The sequence below is a fragment of the Pipistrellus kuhlii genome, unplaced genomic scaffold (assembly GCF_014108245.1).
Source record: "Pipistrellus kuhlii isolate mPipKuh1 unplaced genomic scaffold, mPipKuh1.p scaffold_m20_p_1, whole genome shotgun sequence".
Taxonomy (NCBI): Eukaryota; Metazoa; Chordata; class Mammalia; order Chiroptera; family Vespertilionidae; genus Pipistrellus; species Pipistrellus kuhlii.
The window spans coordinates 191,290,463-191,315,035 of record NW_023425404.1 but is presented as its reverse complement, the minus strand read 5'-3'; the positions used below and the strand labels follow the sequence as shown (position 1 = coordinate 191,315,035).

Genomic DNA, 24,573 nt, shown 5'->3' with positions numbered 1-24,573 from the left:
CTGTAAGCTCTTTAAAAGCAAAGTCTAAACCCTATTCCTAATGTAGACAATTTTTTTTTTGTACAATCCACAGTTCCCACCTTTCCCAACACTTAGCACATTCTTGGGATAAGCATTTTAGAAGAAACTCCTGCCCTTTTTCTCTACCCCTTATTCAGTCCTCCCAAAGGAAAGATGTATGACTAATACTGGCAACATCCTGATAGTGGGATGGATTAATGTTTTCAAGGTTATTTTTCATGCATGACCTCCTGCTTGCTTTGTCTAGTTATACCTACCAATAAGTAAATCGCATGGTAAACTCACCAGGGTAGAACTTATTTTACCTGTGTTTCAGAAGAGGCCTACAGCTTCAGCTGCTCTGTCTTTGATAGACTGGTAAATTCATTCCAGGGGGATAGGAAGTAAAGAAGTCCAATGTCTAATTTTGGTCTCAGTCCAAGTCAAGTTCTTTAATACAAACTTGTCATTTAGAAAACTAGTATTTTTTAACCAAGCTCACAGACACAGAGAACATATTGGTGGTTGCCAGATGTAGGGAATTGGCGGGCAGGTGAAATGGTTCAAAAGGTACAAATGTCTAGTTATAAAATAATTATGTCACGGGAATGAAATGTATAGTGTGGTAACAATAGTGAATAAAACTGGATTGCATAACTGAAAATTGCTGAGAGAGTAAATATTAAAAGTCCTCATGAAAAACACCCAATCAGCTAACACAGTAAACTTAAAGTGTCTGATGACTGACAACTGTAAATTATTTGAAAAAAATAATTCCTTTAAAATGTATAACCCACTAATGCCACATACACCATATCTTAGTGATAAACCTAATAGGGAAAATGTTCTTTGAAGAAAAAGAAGAGATAAATTTAAGAGTCCACATTCAGTGATTCAAATCAACCCCATCCTATTATTCATCTAATTTTTCTTTAAAAAAAAAAGTTTCACTGATTTTTTTACAGAAAGGAAGGGAGAGGGATAGTTAGAAACATTGATGAGAGAGAAAAATTGATCAGCTGCCTCCTGCATACCTCCTACTGGGGATGTGCCCGAAACCAAGGTACATGGCCTTGACTGGAATCGAACCTGGGACCTTTCAGTCCAGAGGCCAACATTCTATCTATATACTGAGGCCAACCAGTCAGGGAGCATCTAATTTTTCTGACTCATTATTTTGTTACTATCAAGTTTCAGCTTAAGTAAACATGAAATATCATGAATATTGTTGACTCAAAAAACTATTCCTCATATTACCTAGTATTGTAAACGGTATCTCCCATCTAAAAGAAACCCCACAAACATTCCTAGACCCAAGATACTTTCAGTTACTACTCCATTGATCTATTCTTCCTCAAAATTTAGCTTCTCAAATGAGGAATCTACTACAAATGTCACCTTTATTTATTCACTTAGTTACTTTCTAAGCTATTACAATAAGGCTTCCATATCCCCACCGCTCTACTGAAATTTAGTCAAGATTACCTAGAATCTCCATGTTGCCAAAAAAACAACACTATACACTTCCGTTTCATGGTAAGTGACACCTCATCAACATATAACAATTCCTTCTTATTATAACACTAGGGGCCCAGTGCACAAATTCATGCACCTTGAAAGAAACTGTGGGCTGCGAGGCTGTGGGGGCACTGGGGCAGGTCTTGGCCCATTGGGAATCCCCCTAGATCCGCCCCCCATCTCGTCTGCCAGCAGCCCTGCTCCCACCGCTGCTGCTCCCACATGCTGATGCGTCGGTACCACTTGCACCACTGATGGGATGACAGCACAGAGCGATTGGGGCTGGTGGCTGCAGTGGGTGCTAGCAGCGGCTGCTGCCCCGATTGCCCCTCAGGAGCAGGGCTAAGTGGAGAAACCCACAGGGACGATTGGGGATGGCTGCCACCACTTGCACCTGATGGCAGCACCAAACTGATGGTGCCAACCTACTGGGACTGGTGTCAGGTGTTGGTAGCAGATTTGAGCAGTGGCTCCAGTGCCAGCTGCGAGTGTGAGCAGGGCCAGTGCTGGCAGTGAGTGTGAGCAGCAGCTCCAGTACTGGCAGAGGGTGCGAGTGGGGTCATCAACAGCAGTAGGTGCAAGAGGAGACTGCCAGCCCAAATGCCCCCTCAGGAGCAAGGGGAGGTGGAAAAGCTCTGAGGGGCCATCAGGGCCAGCAGCCACTGCTCACACTGGCTGACAGTGCTGAGTGATTGGGGCCAGAACGAGGTGCCAGCAGCGGCACAAGCTGGGACAGTGCCAGCAGTGGGTGCGAATACTGGGTGGGATCATGGCACACGGGAGCAAAGAATTTTCAGGAATTACCATAGGCTCACCCCGATGACAGTGACAAGCACCCTGCCGTGGTCTGGCACTCCTGCTCACCAGCTCCACCATCCCACCGCATGCCCTCTGTTGGTCAGAGCACATCATAGCAACTGGCTGTTCAGTTATTCTGCCATTTGGTCTATTTGCATATTAGCCTTTTATTATATAGGATATTTCTCTCTTCTTAGATGTGGAGATACTACTCTCTCCTGCTCTTCTATTTAGCCAATAGACTTATTTTCCAGTGTAAAAGTTCAGTGGCCTTACTGAGTAGTTTTCTACTTAGCCAATAGGCATATTTTCCAGTGTAAAGGTTCAGCAACCTTACTCATCCTTTGCCCCCAAAATGTTAAGATTACTTAAAGCATGGAACTTTACTTCTCTCATTATACTATCTTCTACCCCTGTGTGATCTTATTTATTTCCATGGATTTAAACATCATCTTTATGTTGATAATGCCCTTACTTATATATTCAGCAGAGAAACCACAACTATGTATTACAGCACCTTCCATTAAAAACAAAATGTAGTGAACACATGAGGACCAATATCATCCTAATTTTAGATTTCCATCTGTGGAAGGTGTAGTGACTAGTGCCTAAGGTTATGATGATGGAGGTTAATAAAGGAACTGTGCTCTTCTAATTCTTCATTCTTTCTACCATTTAGTCCCTTATTTAAATACTAGGGGCCCAGTACATGAAATTCATGTAGTTTGGGGGGGGGTCCCCTTAGCCTGGCCTGGGAGCCCTTGGGGGATGTCCAACTGCCGGCTTAGGTGGGGGCAGGCCTAAGTTGGCAGTTGGACATCCTTAGTGCTGCTGCAGAAGCGGGAAAGGCTCCTGCCACCACCGCTGCATTCACTAGCCATAAGCCCGGCTCAGGGCTTCTGGCTGAGCAGCACTCCCCTTGTGGAAGCATACTGACCATCAGGGGGAAGCTCTTGCATTGAATGTTGCCCCTGGTGGTCAGTGCTTGTCACAGCAACTGGCCATTCCAACATTAAGTCGATTTACATATTAGCTTTTATTAAATAGGATGAAGTCTATTGGACAAAGTTATTTCTTACCTACACACACCATACATATATCTATCAGAAAATAATTGGATTTGAATTAATGGAGAAAAAAATCTCAAACTTGTTTTTCAATAAATACTTAAGAAAAGCCTCCAGATTACAACTGAATTGTAAAGGTGAATATGTAGGATAGGAGATATGACTAAAAAGATACTAAAAAATGTGGGGCAATGGGTGTAATAGAGAAGTAAAAATAGATGCAAATGGTTGGGCTGTCTAAAGAAGAAACTAGAAAAACAAATACGAAAGAGTAAACTATGATCAACTAATTGAAAATGGTTAGTAGCCTTACTTGATGAAAAAGAACAAATGGGAGATAGTATTGCTTTGTAAACTATAAAATCAAAGCAGCTATTTTCAAATAATGATTTAATGTAGGGATATAAGCTAGACTGAAAGACAGTAAAACTAGCAATACAGATACTGATATACACCAGAATCTTACCTGAATCTGCTCAAGTGCACTTACTCTATTAGAAAAACTGAATCCAGGAGATATTTTTAAGAAAGTAATAATATTTGCATTTGTAACAATACTTTCTTTAAAATAATGTGGCAACAATATTAGGGAAAAGAAACAAATGTAAGCAAGCAGGATAGGGTTGTTGCCAATTAGGAAAAACTATGAATGGCAAGGAAAGGAAATAAGATGTTTAGAAAAGTGATTCCACTCTGGACAGTGTGACTCAGTGGTTGAGCGTCAACCTATGAACCAGGAAGTCACGGTTCCATTCTTGGGCAGGGCACGCACAGGAGACAGCTGATTGATGATTCTCTGTCATCACTGATGTTTCTCTCTCTTCTCCTTTCCTCTTTCTGAAGTCAATAAGAAAACATTAAAAAAAAAAAAAAAAAAAGCAATTCCTCTTAAGTTTTATTTTCTAGAAAACACAAAAAATCTGAAAGCAACATTTTTATTTGGCTGTAGTTAAAGACAAAGTGCCATTATTCAAATACAAATATGATATTGTTACCTTAGTTTCCTAATGGAAGCAGTAGGTTGGTCTGAGCCTATTCACATTCTCCTATCTATATTCTGTGGTGGGAAAAAAACGACAACCCTTTTGAATGAATTATTTGATAATACGGTACATTCAAACCCAGTATGGATTCTCATAATACAAAAATTAAAAGGGTCCCCAAAATGTTGAATCTATGAATTTGATGCTCAAACCCACTGTTATCTATCACCCATGAATGCTGGCCATTTGATAAGGATTACTATCAAAAAAGAAACTCCACACATAAAAAATGTAGGTTATTATAATAGAAAGACTGGACTTACTAGTAAGGAAAAAGAAATTACATATCCATATATCAGAATGCCTGTGTTGCTCCTCCCAGGACAGCACTGTGATAGAACCACCAGGGTTCACAGTCATACAAGACAGGGGAACATACAGGACACAATAAACACCAAGCTGTCACTGCAAAGCCAAACAGGAAGGTGTGCATGCATGTAGTCAGCCAAGGAAAGTAGCATGGGCATAAAGAGACAGCTCCACGCAGAAAGGACGCTATATTATGCTCCAACCAGCCTGTCGCCCGAATCTAATTTAAAAACACAAAATTCACACAGGTGGCAGAATTTTACACCTCCAAGTATAAAATAATTCAGGAGTACTCAGAATTTTAAATCTTGCACACAAAATTCATTGATAACTTATTTCACAGAGATATTTGGATGTACATCCAACTACTTCTAAGTCCATTTGTCTAATGCATGCTATTAGGCATTGTCATAGTTTATATCTTTTTAAGTGGATAAAAAACTTGCCAGTGCTTGAACAAATAGCTGTATAGCCAAGGTCTTAGGGTAGTTGGCCCACCATACCAGTCCTTACCAAATCCAGATTTCTAAGTGAATCCACTCTTTTGGGATTTATATTGCAACAGTGACTGATGAGCTAGACATTAGTGGAAAGTCAAAAGAGGAAAAAGCCAGCAGCAGTCAGAAAGGTATTAGGTTGATTATATAGAATTTTATTTATGGCCTATTCAACATCTAGGAAGTACTCTTATATAATTTCTTCAGAGGTTTTTTTTAAAAAAGGGAAATGAACATTCTCTGACATTGATAACTGCTGATTATAGATGGGCCAGGTAGTTTGGAAAAAAAAAGTCCATTCTACAAACACTTGCGGAGTGCAGATCTCTAAGACAGTTATGATATTACTAGGAAAGTTACTTAGAATGGAAGGCATCAGATGTCTTTTGGTCTCATATACCAAAAGCTGGGGTTCGACTAAGTGAAACACTGTGATTTTAAAAAAAAAACAACACATATTTTTTATTGATTTTGTACAGAGAGGAAGGGAGATAGAGAGTTAGAAACATTGATGAGAGAGAGTCATCGATCAGCTGCCTCTTGCACACGCCCCACTGGGGATATGCCCGCAACCAAGGTACATGCCCTTGACAGGAATCGAACCCGGGTCCCCTCAGTCCCCAAGCCGACGCTCTATCCATTGAGCCAAACCGGTTTCGGCTGAAACACTGTGATTTTTAAACTATGACTCTGACACCATAGAAAACAGATCATTCAAGCCCTTACTACCTTTTCCTCTAACATGCCTCAGGATCTTTTTATTGTTCATCAGCATTCCCACCAGAAAGAATCTATTGGCAAAACTGTAAAGCTCAAACCTGCTAATATCCTGTGCAAATCAACAATAATAATAGCAAAATTTTTGGAATGCTATATGCAGACACATGTTGACATATATTTTCTCCCAAATTACATATTGATGACAAAGGGATAAGTGATTGATTACTTTCAAGAAGTATGGAATGCTATGCGTAGACACATATTAACTTATATTTCCCCCCAAATTACAAATTGATTACCAAGAAATAAGTGATGACTTTCAAGGAGAAATATGGGGAATAATGCTTTAACCAAATTTTTAAATCTAACAACATGAAGCTCAAGATATGATGTACTAGTATTAAGAAGCACAGAACATCTCTTCAGAGGTATTACTGGAAAAAAAAAAAAAAAAAAAGCACAACCAATTTAATCATGAGAAAATAACAGACAAATTCAAATTGGGGGATATTCTACAAAATAACTATCCTGTACTTTTCAAAAATGTCAAGGTCAAAAATACAAGAGAAGCTGAGAAAGTGTTGCAGATTAAAAGAGACTAAAGGGATGTGACAACAAAATGCAATGCGTGATCCTGGACTAAGGAAAGGAAAGCATATAGATAAAGTAGATAAAATCTGAATATGGATTATGATTAACAGTATTATATCAATATTAAATCTCCTGGTTTTAATAACTACATTGTGGTTAGGTAAGCACAATTTCTGTAATTTTAGAAAATATACACTTAAAAATTTAGAGTAAAGAGGTACAATAGCTGCCAACTATCCTCAAATTATTTCAAAAGAAGATAGGATGAATGGATGGATGGAGAGGTAGACAGATAGAATGATATGGATATAAAGCAAGAATGATAAAGCAAATGAAGCGAAGTATAATACAATTAGTGGATGTGGATAAGCATATATGAGTTCCTTGTACTATTCTTCCAACTTTTTGTGTAAGTTTGAAATTATATCAAAATTAAAAGTAAAAAAAAAAAAAAAAAAAAACTTGGCCTATCTCCCAGATCAAATATCCTAACAGACTATATAAGTTCTGATAATATTTACAATTATATTAATGCATTTCTTTTCTCCTGGACTTTACCGTGTTTTAAATTTTCTAACTTATCAGTTACTAATGATATTATATATGCCACAAGATTCAGGGCTATATGTTATACCTCAATATTATACCAAGCACTAAGATACTGTTTACTGTCTCCAATAAGCACTAAAACATTTGTTAGATGAGTATACTCAAAATTATAGCACAGCATATGATGATTACAGAAAAATAATTAAATTATAAAAAGTACCACATTGCAAATAGAGGTATTGAGACATAGGATGTATAGGAAAAGTCTTAAATTATAAAAAAATAATAAATCATAATCATAAATCTAAAGAGATGACTTCCACAAATAGAGAAATGTAAACTTCATTTTTCCTTATCAAGAGTTATGCATATTAGCTAACTACAAGGATGATGAACTTTCTCCCCATAAAAGTAGAATATTATATGTGTTATAAAAAAGGGAATCAAATTAAAGACTTTAGGAATTGAGATTTAAAATATTACTACTGGGTTAATACTAACTTGTGGTACAACTCAAAGACATTGCTTACAATTTCCTTATTTAAAAACAATGCTTTTGAATAATTTTCTTTCCCAAAGGCAAAAAGGATAATATTTTATAAAAATGATGTCAAGTCGTAAGAGATCTGGATATGCAATATGAATATTTATATATACACATATAGTATATTCACACATAAAAACATGCAAAGGAAAAAGAATGTCAGTTTGCAAATGTTTACAAAGTGAAATATTGAATGTAAGCACATTAATAACAAAAGATAAATTAAAATAAGTACACAAACTACATGTAATCCCAATTCACACTATGAATAGATGCTTTACATTTAGGGTACTGAAAAAAACAAACAAAACCCAATCAAGAAGTGTATATCCGGTTTAAAAGAGTTTCATTGTTTATTTAAAAATAACAAGGACAAAAACAAAAGTATGATATGGGTCTTACTAGGTCTCTTGAATAGGACTGGGACCGTGGGAAAAATTCACAATATAGTTAGAGCCCAGTTAAAAAGTTCCTTTCAAATACAATATAATTATATATTACATTAAAATGTAATATAGAGATTGCATATTAGACATTAACAGCATGAACTCAATTTTCAATGTTTCCTAATCCTATTTCATATCCAAGTATGTAAGGCAGAAAGTCCTTTTTCACATGAAACCCAATTAATTTTCTATTTAATTAAAACTTGACTTTTTTCCAAAATCACATATATTTTTTTTAGGTACAGAGCATACTTAATGCACCCGAATTAGCGAAAAGATGGGATTAAAAACCTTAAAAGATTCAAAAACTTAAAATTGACCAAAAACATCGTAAAATCACCGCTTGCCTGGGGCGAGGGGAGGGGGGGGGGGGGAGGCTTGACACCATAACCTCTCCAGTGAGCCAGTGTTACAATGCCGTTATCCTGATCCTAAATCAAGGAACCCAATTTCTAATCAGGTTGTCAGGAGAAGAGATCTTTCCAATAAAAAACGGGTCCATTTTGTATTCTGGAAGCACTAACACTTAGCTTTAAAAATGTTTATATAAAGAATATAAAGAATGCCGTGTGCTTGCTTTTTCTACACTTTTTTTTTAAGAACTAAAAAAATCACTCATGAGAACGCGATTAACGCTATTCTCCAGAATGTCTCCTTAGCGAAGACCAAAAACACTTTCTAAGGGTACACAGTAAATTGCTTCAACATAAAAAATGCCCCCTACTAGGTCCTATGTCCATCGTATTCCGCAGCGCACGCTTCTGAGTTGAAGTTGTCCTAGTTCATCCTACTAGGATCTCCCGCTCGCTAGCGGAAAAACAAGGATCTTCATCCCGGCGCCAAACGAAAAAAACCTGGGGGGGGGGGGGGGGGAAGAAGAGGGTTCCGAGGTGGCGCAAGAACAGATGGAAACAAGGTAAGAGAAGGTTAGTGCCTCCACTCCAGGTGCCAAGATTGAATCGCCCTCCGAGCCAGCTGCTTGCACGATCGATCCGCTCTGCTTCCCTTCACTTCTCTCACCCCAAATCCCCTTCCGAAAGCAAACGCGCACAGCGCACGCCGCATCCATCCCGGCACCCGCGCCGTCCCCAGCCCGCCCACCGCACCGACCTGCGGGGTCCCAGCTCCCTGCACGCGTCCCGCTCAGACACACAAAAAGCGGGCGACAGCGGCGGCGGCGAAGGTCCGGAGGTCCCACCTCCGCCCGCCGCCCCGGGCAGCCCGCAGACTGACAGCTCCGAGCGCACAAGTTGGAAAAGCGCGCAGGACGCCGCCGCCGCCGCCGACCCCGCCGCCTGGGAAGACGCGCCCGCGGCTGTCAGGAGCGCGGCGGCGGGAGGCGCGGAGGGAGAGGCGCCGGTAAGTGCGGGGACGGGGCCATCACATGACAGGGAACGAGGACCAGAGTCGCCGGGGCGCACGCACCCAGAAGGGGGGGGGGGCGAGGGTGTCATCTCCATGGCAACAGTCCGTCGTCCGCCCCCCACCCCGAACCCCCCACCTCCCCGCCGTCCAGACTTCCAAAGAGGGAGGAAGAACTTCAAATCCCAACCGTCAGCGCTCCAGCGGCTCCTTCTTAAAGGGGCACACACCGCGCCGCCGCCGAGCGCCTCCGAGAGGGCAGAGCGGGGCGCCCCCGCCCCTCGGGCGCCGCCCCCGCCGCCCCGAGCCCCCCGCTGGCCCACCCGAGGCCGCGGCCCGCGAGCGCCCGGGGTGGGGTTGGGGGGTGTACGGGGTACGGTCGCCCGGGACGCCCTCCTCTGGAACTCGGTCGTGGCGGCCGGCCCGGCCCCCGGCGGCGGCGGCGGCGAGAAGGGGGTGTGTGAGCGCCCGGCGGGGGCGCGGACCAGCCCGCCTTCCTCCGCGGCTCCCCTCCGCCCGGCCGCCGCCGCCGGGCCGCTTCCTCCCCCTGACAGGGCGGCCGCCGGGCGGCCGGGGGCGCCGCGGAGTTGGGGGACAGCGCGAGCGAGCGAGCGAGCGAGCGGCTGCCCCGGGGGCCGGGCGAGCGGGTCCGAACTAACAGTTCGCGGGGAGCCCAACAGCTCCGGGGGGGAAGGAAGGGGCGCGGACGGCGCCCGGGCCGGAGCCCCCAGACAAAAGGCGAGCCCGGGCCGCCGCCGCCGCCGCCAGCCCGCTCCCCACTGAACTGACCGGACGGGAGACAACTCAGCCCTCAGCCCCAAACTCCGCGGGCGCGGCGGGCGGCGCGGCGCGGCGCGCGGCCCCAGCCCGAGCCTCTCTTACCCACACAGTGCATGAGGCGGTGGCGCCAGGAGTCCAGCTCCCGCCGGAATCCTCTCCTCTCCGCCGCGCACCGAGGGCTCCGGCACTGAGCGGCGGCGGCGGCGGCAGCAGCGGCGGCGGCAGCGGCCATTCTCTCCCTTCCCTTGTCCATCTGCGTCCCGCGTCACGCGCCCTCATTTACATACGAGCGGCGCAGGCACGAGGCAGGGGCGCGAGCCCTCGGCGCGAGCCCCGCAGCGCGCGCCCCCCGGAGGGGGGTTGATTGACACGTGTCACTACCTTCCCTCGGCCCTGCCTTCCCCCTCCCACCGCTCCCTCCCTCCGGGAGAGGCGGGGGGAAAGGGGAGGGAGGGAAAGGCGGGAGGGGAGGGAGCGCGAGGAGGAGGAGGAAGCAACCTGCCGCTTCCGCTGACCCCGCCTCCCCATCCCCTCGCCGGCGCCTCCTCCCGCCCGGAGTTTACTCAAGCGAGCCATACTGCTCCCGCCGCCCGCGAAATCCCGGAGCGAAAGCGAGAGGCTCCCGGCCCCGGCCGGGAACCGGCGTGCAATGGAGCGGACTAACGACTCCTCCCTTCAGCCTTCCCGAAGCGACTTGGGCCGCACGCAGACTTCACTTCCCAGGCTCCGTTGCGCCGGAGTCCCAGAGCGGAGCTGGACGCCGCGGCGCCATGCATGCTGGTCCTTGTAGTCCAGCAGGGATGGGCACTCTTCAGTCCTCCTTGCACTCTTGAGCCCTCCTTGCACTCTTGAGCTTGGTCCTCGGACTCCAATGCCCTGCGCCCCGGACTGCTCTACTCGCCTTGCCGGGTCTGATCGAGCCTCCTCAGCTTCTTTAGAAGGGTGGTGAAAACCGCAAGAGTAGACCGCTCCTTGATGGTTCAAGCTACACTTAGTGCTTTAAGGGCTGGAAATTTTTTGGGGGGTCACTGTCATCTCGCCACTGCAGGGAAAAAGTAGGCTGGTCATTGGGCCGCATCCCAAATAACTGGGAAGTGTCTAGAGAAATCCCGCCCTAATATAAGTTTCCAGGGCGAAGAGATTTCGGAAACTGTGAATACGTGTAAGGTTTAAGGAAAAGATGCGAGGCTTTTCACCGAGAATTATTTACGGAGGGCATTGGGTGTGACTGGATGAAAATCCCCCAAAGAGGAAACTTTTTATCCTCTGCAAAATGTAAACTCCTGGAGGACAGCGACCCATTGAAACTTCTGTACAGTGACATCTTTCACTTGCCTGATTCTAGGACAGCGAGTGGCGTGGTATTTAGCAATTTACAAATGTTATGGAATGAATTCTACACTATGCTAGAGAAAATACTTTTTCAGAATGAGTTTTTCATTTAAAATAAACTTCAGTGATACTTTTGGCTTTTGTATCACAGCAATTGTGCTTGTGTTTCTGTATATGTGCAGGGGGCTGAACCCAAACTTTACTAAGAAGTTCTGTATATTACTGAAAATGTATGCACAAGTATGTGGGAAATATGTTGTAATTCTTCCTGGAAATGCCTATGAATTCTGAGCTCAGTACTACCCTCCCTGTTTTGTAGTTTATCCTTATCCATCTTTCCTTGCTTCCCCCCCCCCCCCCCACAAGGAAGTATTTCATTGCTCATCACTACCTTTCAACAGTGAAGATATAGTTCTACATTTTCACAGATTAAGAGATTGAAGTTTGAAATCTCCAAATCACCTTTCTAGAATGGTCACAATTGGAGAAATAAATAAAATGTCTTGTGAAGGTGCTTTAGGAATTATCAGTGAATAGTTTCAATTATGATCCCACTTGTAATTGCCAGCTATCAGCATTTGTAGCTTTCTGATCACTTTTACAGTAATTGACATTAGTTAGGATGGTCTAGTTTATGATGCAGCCATACGCCCTAACAAAGGGTCCAAAATTGTGGGGGTGGAGCTTCAGAGCAGGTCCTTGTCACCAAGCAACCTGAGCATTTAGGACAGCTCCAATCATTGTAACTTCCCCACCTGCACGATAGGTCCAAGGAAGATGAATGATGAATTGGTTCTTCCTGAAAGTGATACAAGTCAGTTCCACTCACGTTTCTTTGATAAAAGCAAATGATGCAGGCATGCCTATTTTTTTAAGGGAGCTCAGAAGTGCAATCTTCCTATTTTTCCAGAAGGAAGATAACCAAAATTTACTGGTGAAGAGCACCAATGATTACTGCAATCCATCTTTCTAGTCACCAATTTACAGTTCACTCTCTTTACACTACAAAATATATTCACCCCTATCACAAGTGAGATATTCCAGAAGTTCTATTCAGTAATGGCATTTATCTCAGTCTAGCATCTATGGGTGATGGCTGATGGTCCCTATATTAGAACAGGAATAAGCTTCTATTGTTATAGGGACCTCAAAAGACAAAAGAATTATCCCTCTCTGCTTACACACACGCGCACACACACACACACACACACACACTTATGTACAGTGATGGGACAGAGTCAGGATAACCACAGTCAAGGTAAAGAATGGAAGACTCACATATGTTACCACAGCTAACACAGATTACTAACTTTCCAGCCTCTAACAGTTTCCTTGCCACCACCATTGAGCCTCTAAGTCACAGCCACATATTTTAGGTTTTCCATTGTCATAACTCTACTCCTTTCTGCATAGTCAGAATGGGCTAGATTATTCTCTAGTAACAGAGATTCAAAACCTCAGTAGCTTAAAACAAAGATTTCATTTTTACTTAAACTCCGTGCCCTCCGAAATTCAGTATGAAGGAGGGTGGGGAGAAGTGTTCCATGTCCTTTCAGGGACCCAGGTTTATGGAGCCCCACGACCTGGAACATCCCCTGTCACCATGACAAGAAAAAGATGTTAAATCACTGTCCAGTTCTTAAAGGTTTCTGCCAGAAGTGATGTATTTCACTGGGTAAAGCACATTATATGGTCATGCCTAACTTTAAGAGAGGAATATATCAGACTAGAGGCCCAGTGCACAAATTCGTGTATAGGTGGGATCTGGCTGGCCCACCCCGATGGGGGCTCATGGGGCCAGGCTGGTGGTGGGAAGAGGATGCAGAAGGTTGGCCAGCCTCACCCCTGATTGGGGTGGGGGGAGCTCATCAGAGGTAAGGCTGGCTGGGGGGAGGGACCACAGGTGGTTGGGGGGGCCAATTAGGGCCCTGATTGGGCTGGTTGGCTGCCGAAGTATGTGTCTTAGTGACTGATTGTTCTGGTGATTCTGGTCGTTCTGGTCACTTTTATATAAATAGACTAAGGCCCAAGGCATGAAATTTGTGCAAGGGGCTTGGCCCTTGCTGCCTCAGCCCTTGTAGCCCCATCTTCATCTGCATCCGGAAGGTCATCCAGATGGTTGTTCTTCTGTTTGGACTAATTAGCATATTAGCTCTTTATTATATAGGATAGCTTTGCAGGTATAACCAACCCCCAACCCCCAACTTAATAGCTTAAAACTTCAACAATTGATTTAGCTTATGATTCCATGGAATGGCATTTGTTTGGTCTCAACTGGATAGTCCAACTTACCTGGGCTGGGCTCACTGAGATGTTTGTGATTAGCTTCCTGTTAGAGAGGCAACTCTGTTTCTGAGGGTGAGTTGGCTGTCATCTGGAACAACAGACCAAGCAGACCAATGGTTCCTTATCATCAAGAGGGTAGCCTTGGCATGTTCACATGGATTTCAATGTCAGTAAAAGAGCAAGCCCTAATGCACAGGCACTTTTAGAGCTTTGGCTTGGGTCACATTTGCTCCTATCCAAATGGCTAAAGCAATCATATGGCCAAGCCCAGAGTTAATGAGGATAAGTACCTTTGAACAAGAAGAGTTGCAAGTCACATTGCAGAAGGGTGTGGATAGAGGGGAAAAAAAATAATCTATGGCCACTTTTGTAATCAACTGCAGGTGGCAAAGTGTAATATTACCATGCTCCCTAAAAGAAGGAGGAATAGAAATAAATATCAATAAAAATATATTTTTAGTCCAGCCAGTGCAGCTCAGTGGTTGAGCCTTACTTTATGAATCAGGAAGTCATGGTTCTATTCCTGATCAGGGCACATGCCAGGTTTCTGTGCTCAATCCCCAGTTGTGGGCTTGCAGGAAGCAGCTGATCAATGATACTCTATCTTTCTCTCCTTCTCTATTTCTCTCTGAAATCAATAAAGACAGACAGTTTTAGATACAGTTTTCACTGAATTAAGAATTCTCACATCCTAAACTGTCAAGATAACCAATTAATAGGGTGGGCATTTAAAAAAATAATATTATGCATCTTTGAACTTGGCAACTGACTTTTTAAAAAATACCATTTATCATCTATTTTCTCTTACATTCAGGCAGATGATAATAGGACCTGATTTATCACTACTCTTTTTTTAAAAAATTAAATTATTATCTGTGTACATATACCATTGCCCTCTGCCTTCCCATACATGTCCTCCCTCCCCAGAGTTTTGTGTCCATTGGTTGTACTTATCGATATATGCATGTATACAAGTCCTTCAGTTGATCTCTTATCTACCCCAGATCTCCCTATCCTCCCCGCTGTAATTTGACAGTCTGCTTGTTGTTTTACTGTCTCTATATCTACCTTTTAGTTCTTCAGTTTATAATGTTCTTTATCATCCATAAATGAGTGAGGTCATGTGGTGTTTTTCTTTCATTGACTGGCTTATTTCACTCAGCATGATGTTCTCCAATTCCATCCAGGTTGCTGCAAATGATGAGAATTTCTTCTTTTTTATGGCAGCATAATATTTCATTGTGTAGATGTACCATAGTTTTAGGATCCGATCATCTGCTGATGGGCACCTAGGCTGTTTTCAAATCCTAGCTATTGTAAATTGTGATGCTATGAACATAGGGGTGCATATATCCTTTCTGATTAGTGTTTCTAGTTTCTTGGGATATATTCCTAGGAGTGGGATTACTGGGTCAAATGGGAGTTCCATTTTCAGTTTTTTGAGGAAGCTCCACACTGTTCTCCACAGTGGCTGCACCAGTCTGCATTCCCACCAGCAGTGCACCAGGGTTCCTTTTTCTCCGCAACCTCGCCAACTATCACTACTCTGTTTGTGTCTACTTGAAATCACTCTCCTAGTCTAACTCATTATCATTTTCAGCCGTTTTAATAAAATTTCAATGTATTATATCAGTGGTTGGCAAACTGAGGCTTGGGAGCCACATGCGGCTCTTTGGCCCCTTGAGTGTGGTTCTTCCACAAAATAGCACGGCCTGGGCGAGTCTATTTTGAAGAAGTAGTGTTAGAAGAAGTTTAACTTTAAAAATATTTGGCTCTCAAAAGAAATTTCAATCGTTGTACTATTGATATTTGGCTCTGTTGACTAATGAGTTTGCTGACCACTGCATTATATGCTTACATTGTTGGTTTTTTCCATTTAATCCAATTTCATAGTTCAGTATCAAAGTCAAATAAAAATGTTGTCTATAGCGCTTACTCCACCACAGTTTAGAGAGAGTACAGATCACCTAGGTCAGTAGTCGGCAAACTCATTTTCTTTTGACAGTCAAATTTTTTAAACTTAAACTTCTAATGTTACTTCTTCAAAATAGATTCACCCAAGTCGTGGTATTTTGTGGAAGAGCTTGACTCTTTTTGCTGTAATTAAGCCATCATTGTTAAACACTGACATACATTATTAATTCATTTAATCTTTATCATAACTATATACAATAAGTACTACGATTGGTAGGAAAGGAATTAACAAATTGTCCCAGAGAAGTTAACTTATCCAACATCTAATTTGTGGTAGAACTATATTTTAAATTTCTGTCTTTCCAAATGCAACTACTTCTGTACACTGGAAAGCGGATTTCAAGGTGACAAAGCTGTCTTGAAAGGAATCAGAAATGGAGGAACTTGGACTTTATCTGATTTTCATGAGGGACAGTGATATTTGGGGGGAAGACAATGACACAAACACAAAAGCATGGTCCCACAGAATTCAATCTATCACCCTTCCAAACTGGGGTTTTTGCTCCTTCCCATCTGATACTTCCATGCTATTCTACTCTCATGGAAATTGTTCAATAATTCCCAGTTGTATAAAATTACCCCTTTCTGTGCTCTTAAAACATTTTATTTATATATTTCCCCTCTGTTCTTACAGTCTTGTGCATTATAATTGCTGTATTTGTGAATGTACTTTATTGTTTCATTCTCCCACCTTGAAGATTATGAAGTCAAGGCCTGAGTATTCATCATTTCTGTATGCCTGCATTCTATGGTTGTGTGGTAGCAAAGACACTTTTGTTGGATTAAAATGAAAGGGATTTTTAATAAAATATGAAAGACATAGGTCTCTTACCCACATACCCACCATCATTCTATTCATAAATCTAAACTTATTTTTCTTCCTTGATGTTAAGACAAAAATAGATGGCATGTTTATAATTTACAGGAATTATGCTCCAAACCAGAAATTAACATCATTTGACCTTTCTACTTGTTGAAACTCCTAATATAAAACAAACCACAATGTCTTATATAAAGCATATTATTTTAATTACTAAAACATTTTAGGGAAAAGAAATATAGACAACTTATGAATTTTAAGATTGTTTTCCATGCTATTGATAATATTTGGGTTTGACCTTCAGTTACAACATACAGAAAATATTTATTTTGATATGAAAATAGTACAAAATACCAATATTTGGTAAAGAAACCCAATAATAAAGCTCTGAAGTGAAATCTGGTGAATTGAATACCTTCATTTAAAATTATTATCATAAAGAAGGTTTATTAAAACAATGAAGTATGATAGGATCTATATTAATATCAACCTAGAGAATAGAGGTGAAATAAAGATAGAAAAGAATGATGCAATTCAATTATACTATGAGTTAGCCTTATAAAATAGAAGAGATAGAAATTAACTACTAGTATGACGTTGGTATAGTGTTAGTACCTTTTAACTTAGTGGTCAATATGTCAAGGTCATATAATATTTGAAGATTTAAATTACAATAATAATCTTATACTAATAATAAGATTGAAATTAGAATTAATAATCTCTTATGGAACAGTGAAAGGTAAAGAAGAATTTAATATTATCCTATTATAGGCCTTCAAATTTAATAAGCAAAATCACCTGATATATTCTTATAAACTAAAGCCATTAATCTCTAAACTGAACACTTGAAAGAAAAAGAAATCTAAATATAAAACTCAGCAACTATTTTGAATATCATTGGTCTCCAGTCCTTGTTTCTCCATTGTTCACAGAAATTAGAATTTCAAGACAAAAGTTAGAGGTGAGAGCACGGCTGAATGCCTGGGGCTTGGTTGAAAGATTGTGTAAGAAGCTGTGAGAACCATCCACCTTCTTCTCTAGACTCCCTCTCCATACATGCAGCCAGGCATTTTTATCCCTTTTTTTTATTGTTTAAAGTATTACATATGTCTCCTTTTTCATCAATTGACACCCCCCCTCCCCTGTCACTCCCTTCGCTCAGGACAAGCCCCCACTACCCCAGTGTCCCTGTCCATTGGTTATGCTAACATGCATGCATACAAGTCCTTTGATTGGCCTCTTACTCTTCTCACCCCCCACCTCCCTTGCCTTCTCTCAGAGGTTGGACTGTCTGTTCAATGTTTCTTAGACTCTGGATCTCTTTTTGTTCATCAGTTTATGTTTATCCCAACTTTTGCAACACACAGGCAGAAGTTTGTTTTCTGGAGAAATTGGGCTGGAGATACTGTGGATTTAGCTCACTAAACACAGTAGAGGGAGGGGCCAAACTTGCAGACTGAGTTTGCTAAAGCTACCCTACTTTGCTAATAGGACACCTATAACCAGATTATACCTTTTAGCAGGAAATTGGAGATCCTTCTCAAGGGGATCTTTCATCAATTTCTAAGGCAATTATTTTGGCTAGGAGAATAAAATATTTTGATTGGTTAAGCCTGGATCACATGATCAACTCAAGCATGAATCATGGGTCATTCTTATCCACATAGAGAGAGATGATCAGAGAGAGAGATGGCTTCTCAAAGGAACACCAGGCCACTATTACCAGAAAAGGAAATATAGATATGCAGACTGGCCAAAACAAAGAGCTGTTTTACTGGTAAAAAAAAAAATTTAGCTGCTTTACCCTGATCTCTTTTTGAGAGAAGAATATTCCTCCAAATAAGCCTTTCAAAACAGAAAATAACATTTGAGAATGCTAGTCACATAAACTTTACATCTTATATATCTCATCTCTGACCATTCTTACTTCCTGGTGTGTTACTTGTGGACCAGCTCTGTTTAATAGAAATATAATGTAAGGCACAAATACAAACTATCTATATCATTTCAAATTTTCTATTTTATTTATTTATTTATTTATTTTAATATATTTTATTGATTTTGTACAGAGAGGAAGGGAGAGAGATAGAGAGTTAGAAACATCGATGAGAGAGAGTCATCGATCAGCTGCCTCTTGCACACCCCCTACTGGAGATGTGCCCGCAACCAAGGTACATTCCTTTGACCGGAATCGAACCTGGGACCTTTCAGTCCCCAAGCCGACACTCTATCCATTGAGCCAAACCGGTTTCAGCTCATTTCAAATTTTCTAGTAGTAGCATTTAAAACGTAAAAGTGAAATAAATCTAAAGAATATATTTTATACTTTTACACATCCAAAACATTATCATCATATAATCAATATAAAAGTTATTGAGATATTTTCCATTGTTTTTTCTATTACCATCTTTGAAATTTGAAGTGTATTTTACACTTACAGCACATTTAAATTCAGATTACACACATTTCATAGTCACAAGTGAACGGAGGCTACAAATTTGGCAGAATATTTCTGGACTATGACAGCTTTTATATGCTAGTAGAGGCCCGGTGCATGAAACTTGTGCACTGGTGTGGGGAGGAGGGTATCCCTCAGCCTAGTCTGTACCCTTTACAATCTGAGACCCTTTGGGGGATGTCCAACAGCTGGTGTAGGCCCAATCCCACAGAGAACAGGCCTAAACTAGCAGTTGGACAACCCTCTCATAATCTGGAACTGCTGGCTCCCAATCACTTGCTTGCCTGCATGCCTGATTGCCCCTGATGATGTCTGCCTGCCAGCCTGATCACCCCCTAACCACTCCCCTGCTAGCATGATTGATGCCTAACTGCTCCCTTATTGGCCGAATTGCCCCCAACTGCCCACCCCTGAAGGCCTGGTCACCCCAACTGCCCTCCCATGCCAGCATGGTTGCCCTCAACTGTCCTCCCTTCCAGGCCTGGTCCCCCACAACTGCCTTCCCTCCACTGCAGGCCTGGTTCTCCCAATGGTCCTCCCCTGTTGGCCTGGTTACCCCTAACTGCCCTCCCCTGCTGGCCTCATTGCCTACAACTGCCCTTCCCTGCTGGCCATCTTGTGGTGGCCATCTTGTGCAAAGGCGTGATGGTCAATTTGAATATTACATCTTTATTATATAGGAGGATTAAGTAGAGTTTAGTCTCCCAACTGTTTTCCTGTCTTAAAAACCTTCTTTTCATTCTAGTCATCTCTCTTCCTTCAATCAAATAGTATAATGCATCAAACAGGACAATGTTAATTTATTCACAGTCTTACAATTTGGAAAAGGGAATAAGTCACATATTTTTTATTTTTCAAGAGTAAGAGCTGAAATGAAATGGCAAATCACACTGGTGCTATCATTCAGCATGAGTTAAAGCCATATGAAACAGATGATCACATCTTGATGACAATTATGGTACTATTTGGCAGGAAAAAAGTGAAGAAAGAATTTGGCCTGGTAGCATTAAATAGCTGCCCAAATAGGTTCTACAAGGAATAGGGAGAGTGAGAAGAATCAAGTTACCCACATGCAGCTAATGAAATAGTTGCATCATGCTGTTGGGGGAATCTCAATTGCTAAGATATCAATAGAATGTCTGTTAGCACACATTCATTCCTAAAAGATGTCTGCTTTGCACATACAGTACTCATTTTAGAGAATAAATCTTCAGATGTATTTCTCTGTATGTTAAAAAAGTAGGCTCTTTTTCTATTATGAATCCCTTGATCCAAAAGTTTATTTTGGCACCTTGAGGATTATGTAAAATTTATTGCCGAAGCAGCATTTTCTGTTAAAGCATTGGTTTCCAAGCACTTTTTAAGAAAGATTAAAAATAAAATTGAATAAAAAGCCATCCAAAATGTCAACTACTTTGGGGTGGGTTTTTAATTATATTTTCAATTTAAATAAAACTACAGTATATATAAAAATGTGACAGAATTTTGTTTTGCAAATTCAGTATCATTAGAATTTATATACAGTTATAAAAAATACTGTTCATTTTAATGGAAATATTTTAACTTGAATTTGTATAAACTGAGTGATTTAATTTTTAAATGTCAATATTTAAGTTATATACCATATCATAAAATATATCTTTTAGTCAGAAAGCAATACCCCAAACATAAAAATTCAGGGAACATGTTGGGCATCTAACTTTAGTCAGATAATGCTCCAAGTGCAGGGTCTTTGGTGTTGTTACAGTACCTAAAATTGTTAAATTATTTATTTGTTTAAGGCCTGATTCCATAAAGTAAATCTCAAGGTACATGCAGACAGGACCTTGTCTGTCTCTTTCATAGCTTTATCCACACACAGCACAGAGAACATAACTCATAGTAAATAAGTACTTGATACTTATTTGGGGTTTGATAACGAGGCCAATGCTATGAAACAGAGCTTACAAAAGGAGAGAGAGAAAAACCAAGTTCTATAAAGAGCTCTGTCTAAAACCAATAACCTTGGACTAAAGGATGATAAGAGAGTAAAACAAATGAAAGGCAATGAGTTGAGGGGAAAGAGGATGGAGTTTATAATGGGAAAGAGCATTCCCATTCTAAAATGAGGATAGACTTTGTTTTAAGTATTTTTAAAATAGATCATCTTAATGTATATCTCACAATAACTACAATTTGCTTACAGTTTACTCAGGTGATAAGTGTCAGAGCCAGATTTGAACCAAGTAAATTTAATTCCTGAACTTATCCCCTCAATCTCAATTCTATATTAATTCCAGGAACATACTTTCAGGCAACCAGTTGCTCCTATAAAACACTGAAGCGAATTACTTAACATATAATAAGTATTCAGTGAGTGTTCTTCAAATCCCCACTTTTTAAAGTTGTACATCTTTGAAAGACTTTGGCTACTAAAAGTTTTTTTTTTTTTTTTTAAGGATTAAGATATGTCATCAATGAAGGACCATGACCAAAGCTTGGAAGGCAATTCTAGACTAATTATGTCTCAAAAATGTCTTCTTGCAGTATGAAAAATTATTATACTGAGCTTTAATTTTTTCTTACTCAGAATTTCTTTATTTGCAAGTAACAGAAACCCACACAAAATAGCTTAACAGAAGGGGCAATTTATTTTAAGTAATCAAGGCTATCTTGGGGAAATCCTATCAGAAGTAGAACTGTGTTTTGTAAATCTAACAGGATTTGACTAGTGATCCAAACCTACTCTTTATCTCTCTTTCCTCTCCCTGGAACTGCAAAGTCAATTATAGTTTGTATATCTGCATCATTATTTCTCATTTCCCCTCCTATAGTTGCTCAGCTTCTCTGTGTACAAGGCAATGGAGAATAAGGGAGCAAGATGGCTAATCCAAAAATGGAGTCCCAGTTCTCAGTATACAAGCTCCGCACCTGCAGATAACTGATGTGTGCTCTTTATCCCAGGTTCTCAATGACAAATTCCCAGTAGAGAGAGTTCAATAGTCCACCTGGGCTTAGTGTTAACCCTTGTCTAATTAATAATGGTTAGGCCTCAGAATGGACTCAGTAAAAAGTCCCAATAAATTAGGTGAAGTAGGTATGGGAGATGTCCTCAGAGAAGGGGAACAGGAACTGGGTATATGTACCAGACGTGTTTACTATAACTTTCAAGGTGACAATCTTAGGGGAGATGGTCATTTAAAATTATTATAAATTCTTGAGTATTTGCTTTAGGAAGCCAGTTTAATTTCTTTATAGTCAACTTGTCTTTACAATTTGTGGAATTCTGGCAGAGTTAATGTGCAAATAATTCATAGTTGACTGTAAGAGGGTAGGATAAATTAAGTATATGGAGATGAAACCTTACAAAATCATAACAGTAGGTACAGATTCATCATTTTGTAATATTGGAAACAGGAGAATTTTCTTATTTATTTATTTATTTATTTATTTATTTATTGTATTTATTTATTTATTTATTTATTTATTTTAAAATCAATCTTTATTGTTCATATTATTACAAAGGTTCCTCATTTCTTCACCCCTCCACCTGGACCTGGCTGCTGCTGCTCCGGGCCTGGCCGCTCCCAGCCTGGCAGTCGCTGCTCTGGGCCTGGCAGAAACAGGAGAATTTTCATTATCACATTCCAAATAAGAGAGTTCAGAAAGGTAGCCAGTAAAAATTTCAAATTAATCAATTTATTTGCCATACTAGCAGCAATAATTACTGAAATAAGGAGAAGGAAAAATGGAATAAGAAATAGACCTAAGAGTAATGTTAACAAGAGAGTGTAATATCCAGGAAACTATGAAACTTTGCTAAGAGATAATAAAAAGAAGACTTAAATAAATAGAGATACCATGCTCATGGATAAGATGGGTACAGTGGATACAAATTTGGAAGGCATGCAGATGAGTGCATATATCTAAGCCTGGGCCAAATGTAGTACTTCATTTCTCTTGTTAGAGTAGCTAGTCCAAAAGTTGACTGCTCAAATCAAACTGGTATTTTCAGATACCATCCTGACATTTCTAAAAATTAAAGCAAGAGAGATATTCCACTGGCTTTTAGGTCTTGGAACTGAAAAAATAAATCTGGGTCTTCTGGAAGTCATGTGCCCTACCATTTGGAGAAAATCTATCTGTGATAGCAGAGAATAAAGCCCAGAGAGACAAGCAGTGATGAGACTTGAAGTCAGCAATGTCCTGGAGGCATCAGCTCCTTGGTTCCATTTTCTGAGCTCTCCAGAGCCACTTTAATCCTTATTTTATTATTCATTTATTTCTGTGACTATTTTAGTAACCTTCCAGGAAATCCTTAAATCTTTAAAAAAATATTTTCATCATTTATTGAATATCTAGAAGATTTGAAGTATGAAAGGGATTATTCTATCTGAGGGAAATTCTCCTTTGCTGACTTTGCAGAAATATGGGCAGCCCCTGGGAGCTAAGGGTAGCCCTTAGCTGACAGTAAATGTAGACTTCAGTTCCACAACCAAAAGGACCTAAATTCTGCCAAAAATCTGAATGAGCTTGGAAGGAGATTCTTCTCTAAAACCACCTGAAAGTCTGCACAGCTAAAACATTGATTTCAGCTCTTCCAGATCCTAAGCAAAGAACTCAATCACATCATGATATCCCTTGCAATATTGGGCCTCAACTGGCATTTGTACAACCACCAAGATTGCAAGAGGTTGCAGGCTAGGCTGAGGGACCCTGTGCTGTGCCCAAATTTCGTGCACTGAGCCTCTAGGCAGCTAATAAATGAGTACTGTTTTAGGCTGCTAAGTTTGTGGTAATGTATTATGCTGCAATAGAAAACCAACATAATCTTTTGGAAAAAAAGTAAACATGTTCAGTCTTTGTATTATATTTAGTCAATATTTATATTCCAAAAAAAAGCATGTGATGCTATATCTTGGGTCATGGATATGCTATTGGGAGTTGGAGTTCAGATCACCTTGATTAATTGTGCCAGACACAACAAAGGAGAGGTAATTTTGTACAGGAAAATTGGGGCACTGTTACTAAAAGAGCAAATGTCCACAACAAACGTGTTAAGGGGAAAACCTAGAGGAGAGATCCAGTGAGAAGATTATTTCAAAAGTACCATATGGGGCGAAAAGATATTAGAGTAGGATGAAGGAGATACTTACTATAAGCAAACAGATACACAGATTGATGATTTGGGGGATGCCCCTAGGGATCTGAGGGTGGTGACATGGCCAGGCAGTAAACTGGTTTTATAGGAAGGTGTAGAAATGTATGTTGTTTTTGGTTTCCCAGCACCCAAAGGTTCTTCATATTTTGGAAGAACCCCAAATAGGAATCCTGCCTTCCACCATGGGAGCCAGAAGTGTGTGCAGGAAGTCATGTGTCCTACCATTTGAAGAAAATCTATCTGTGGTGGCAGAGAATAAAGCCCAGAAAGACAAGCAGTGATGAGACTTTTTAAAGACTCTCTCTCCAAGCTTCTACATACAGTAGCTAAAGTGAAGGT

At 40.9% G+C, this 24,573-nt stretch overlaps 1 protein-coding gene across 31 annotated transcripts in view; it reads right to left on the bottom strand.

Annotated features, from left to right (window-relative positions):
• The window catches only part of LOC118708384 (ligand-dependent nuclear receptor corepressor-like protein), a 119,640-nt gene extending 108,982 nt beyond the window's left edge, over positions 1-10,658 (bottom strand). For 9 of the 31 annotated variants that reach the window (XM_036419900.2, XM_036419909.2, XM_036419917.2 and 6 more), the window contains exon 1: positions 10,327-10,635. In XM_036419900.2, coding sequence (XP_036275793.1) covers positions 10,327-10,477 — 151 coding nt within the window. In that variant the 5' untranslated portion in view covers positions 10,478-10,635. Of the gene's footprint in view, positions 1-4,378; positions 4,441-9,192; positions 9,727-10,326 lie in introns of those variants that run through there. The other 22 variants (XR_006740177.1, XM_036419761.2, XM_036419747.2 and 19 more) reach the window with 11 other exon arrangements.
• Positions 10,659-24,573: the final 13,915 nt, after the last annotated feature.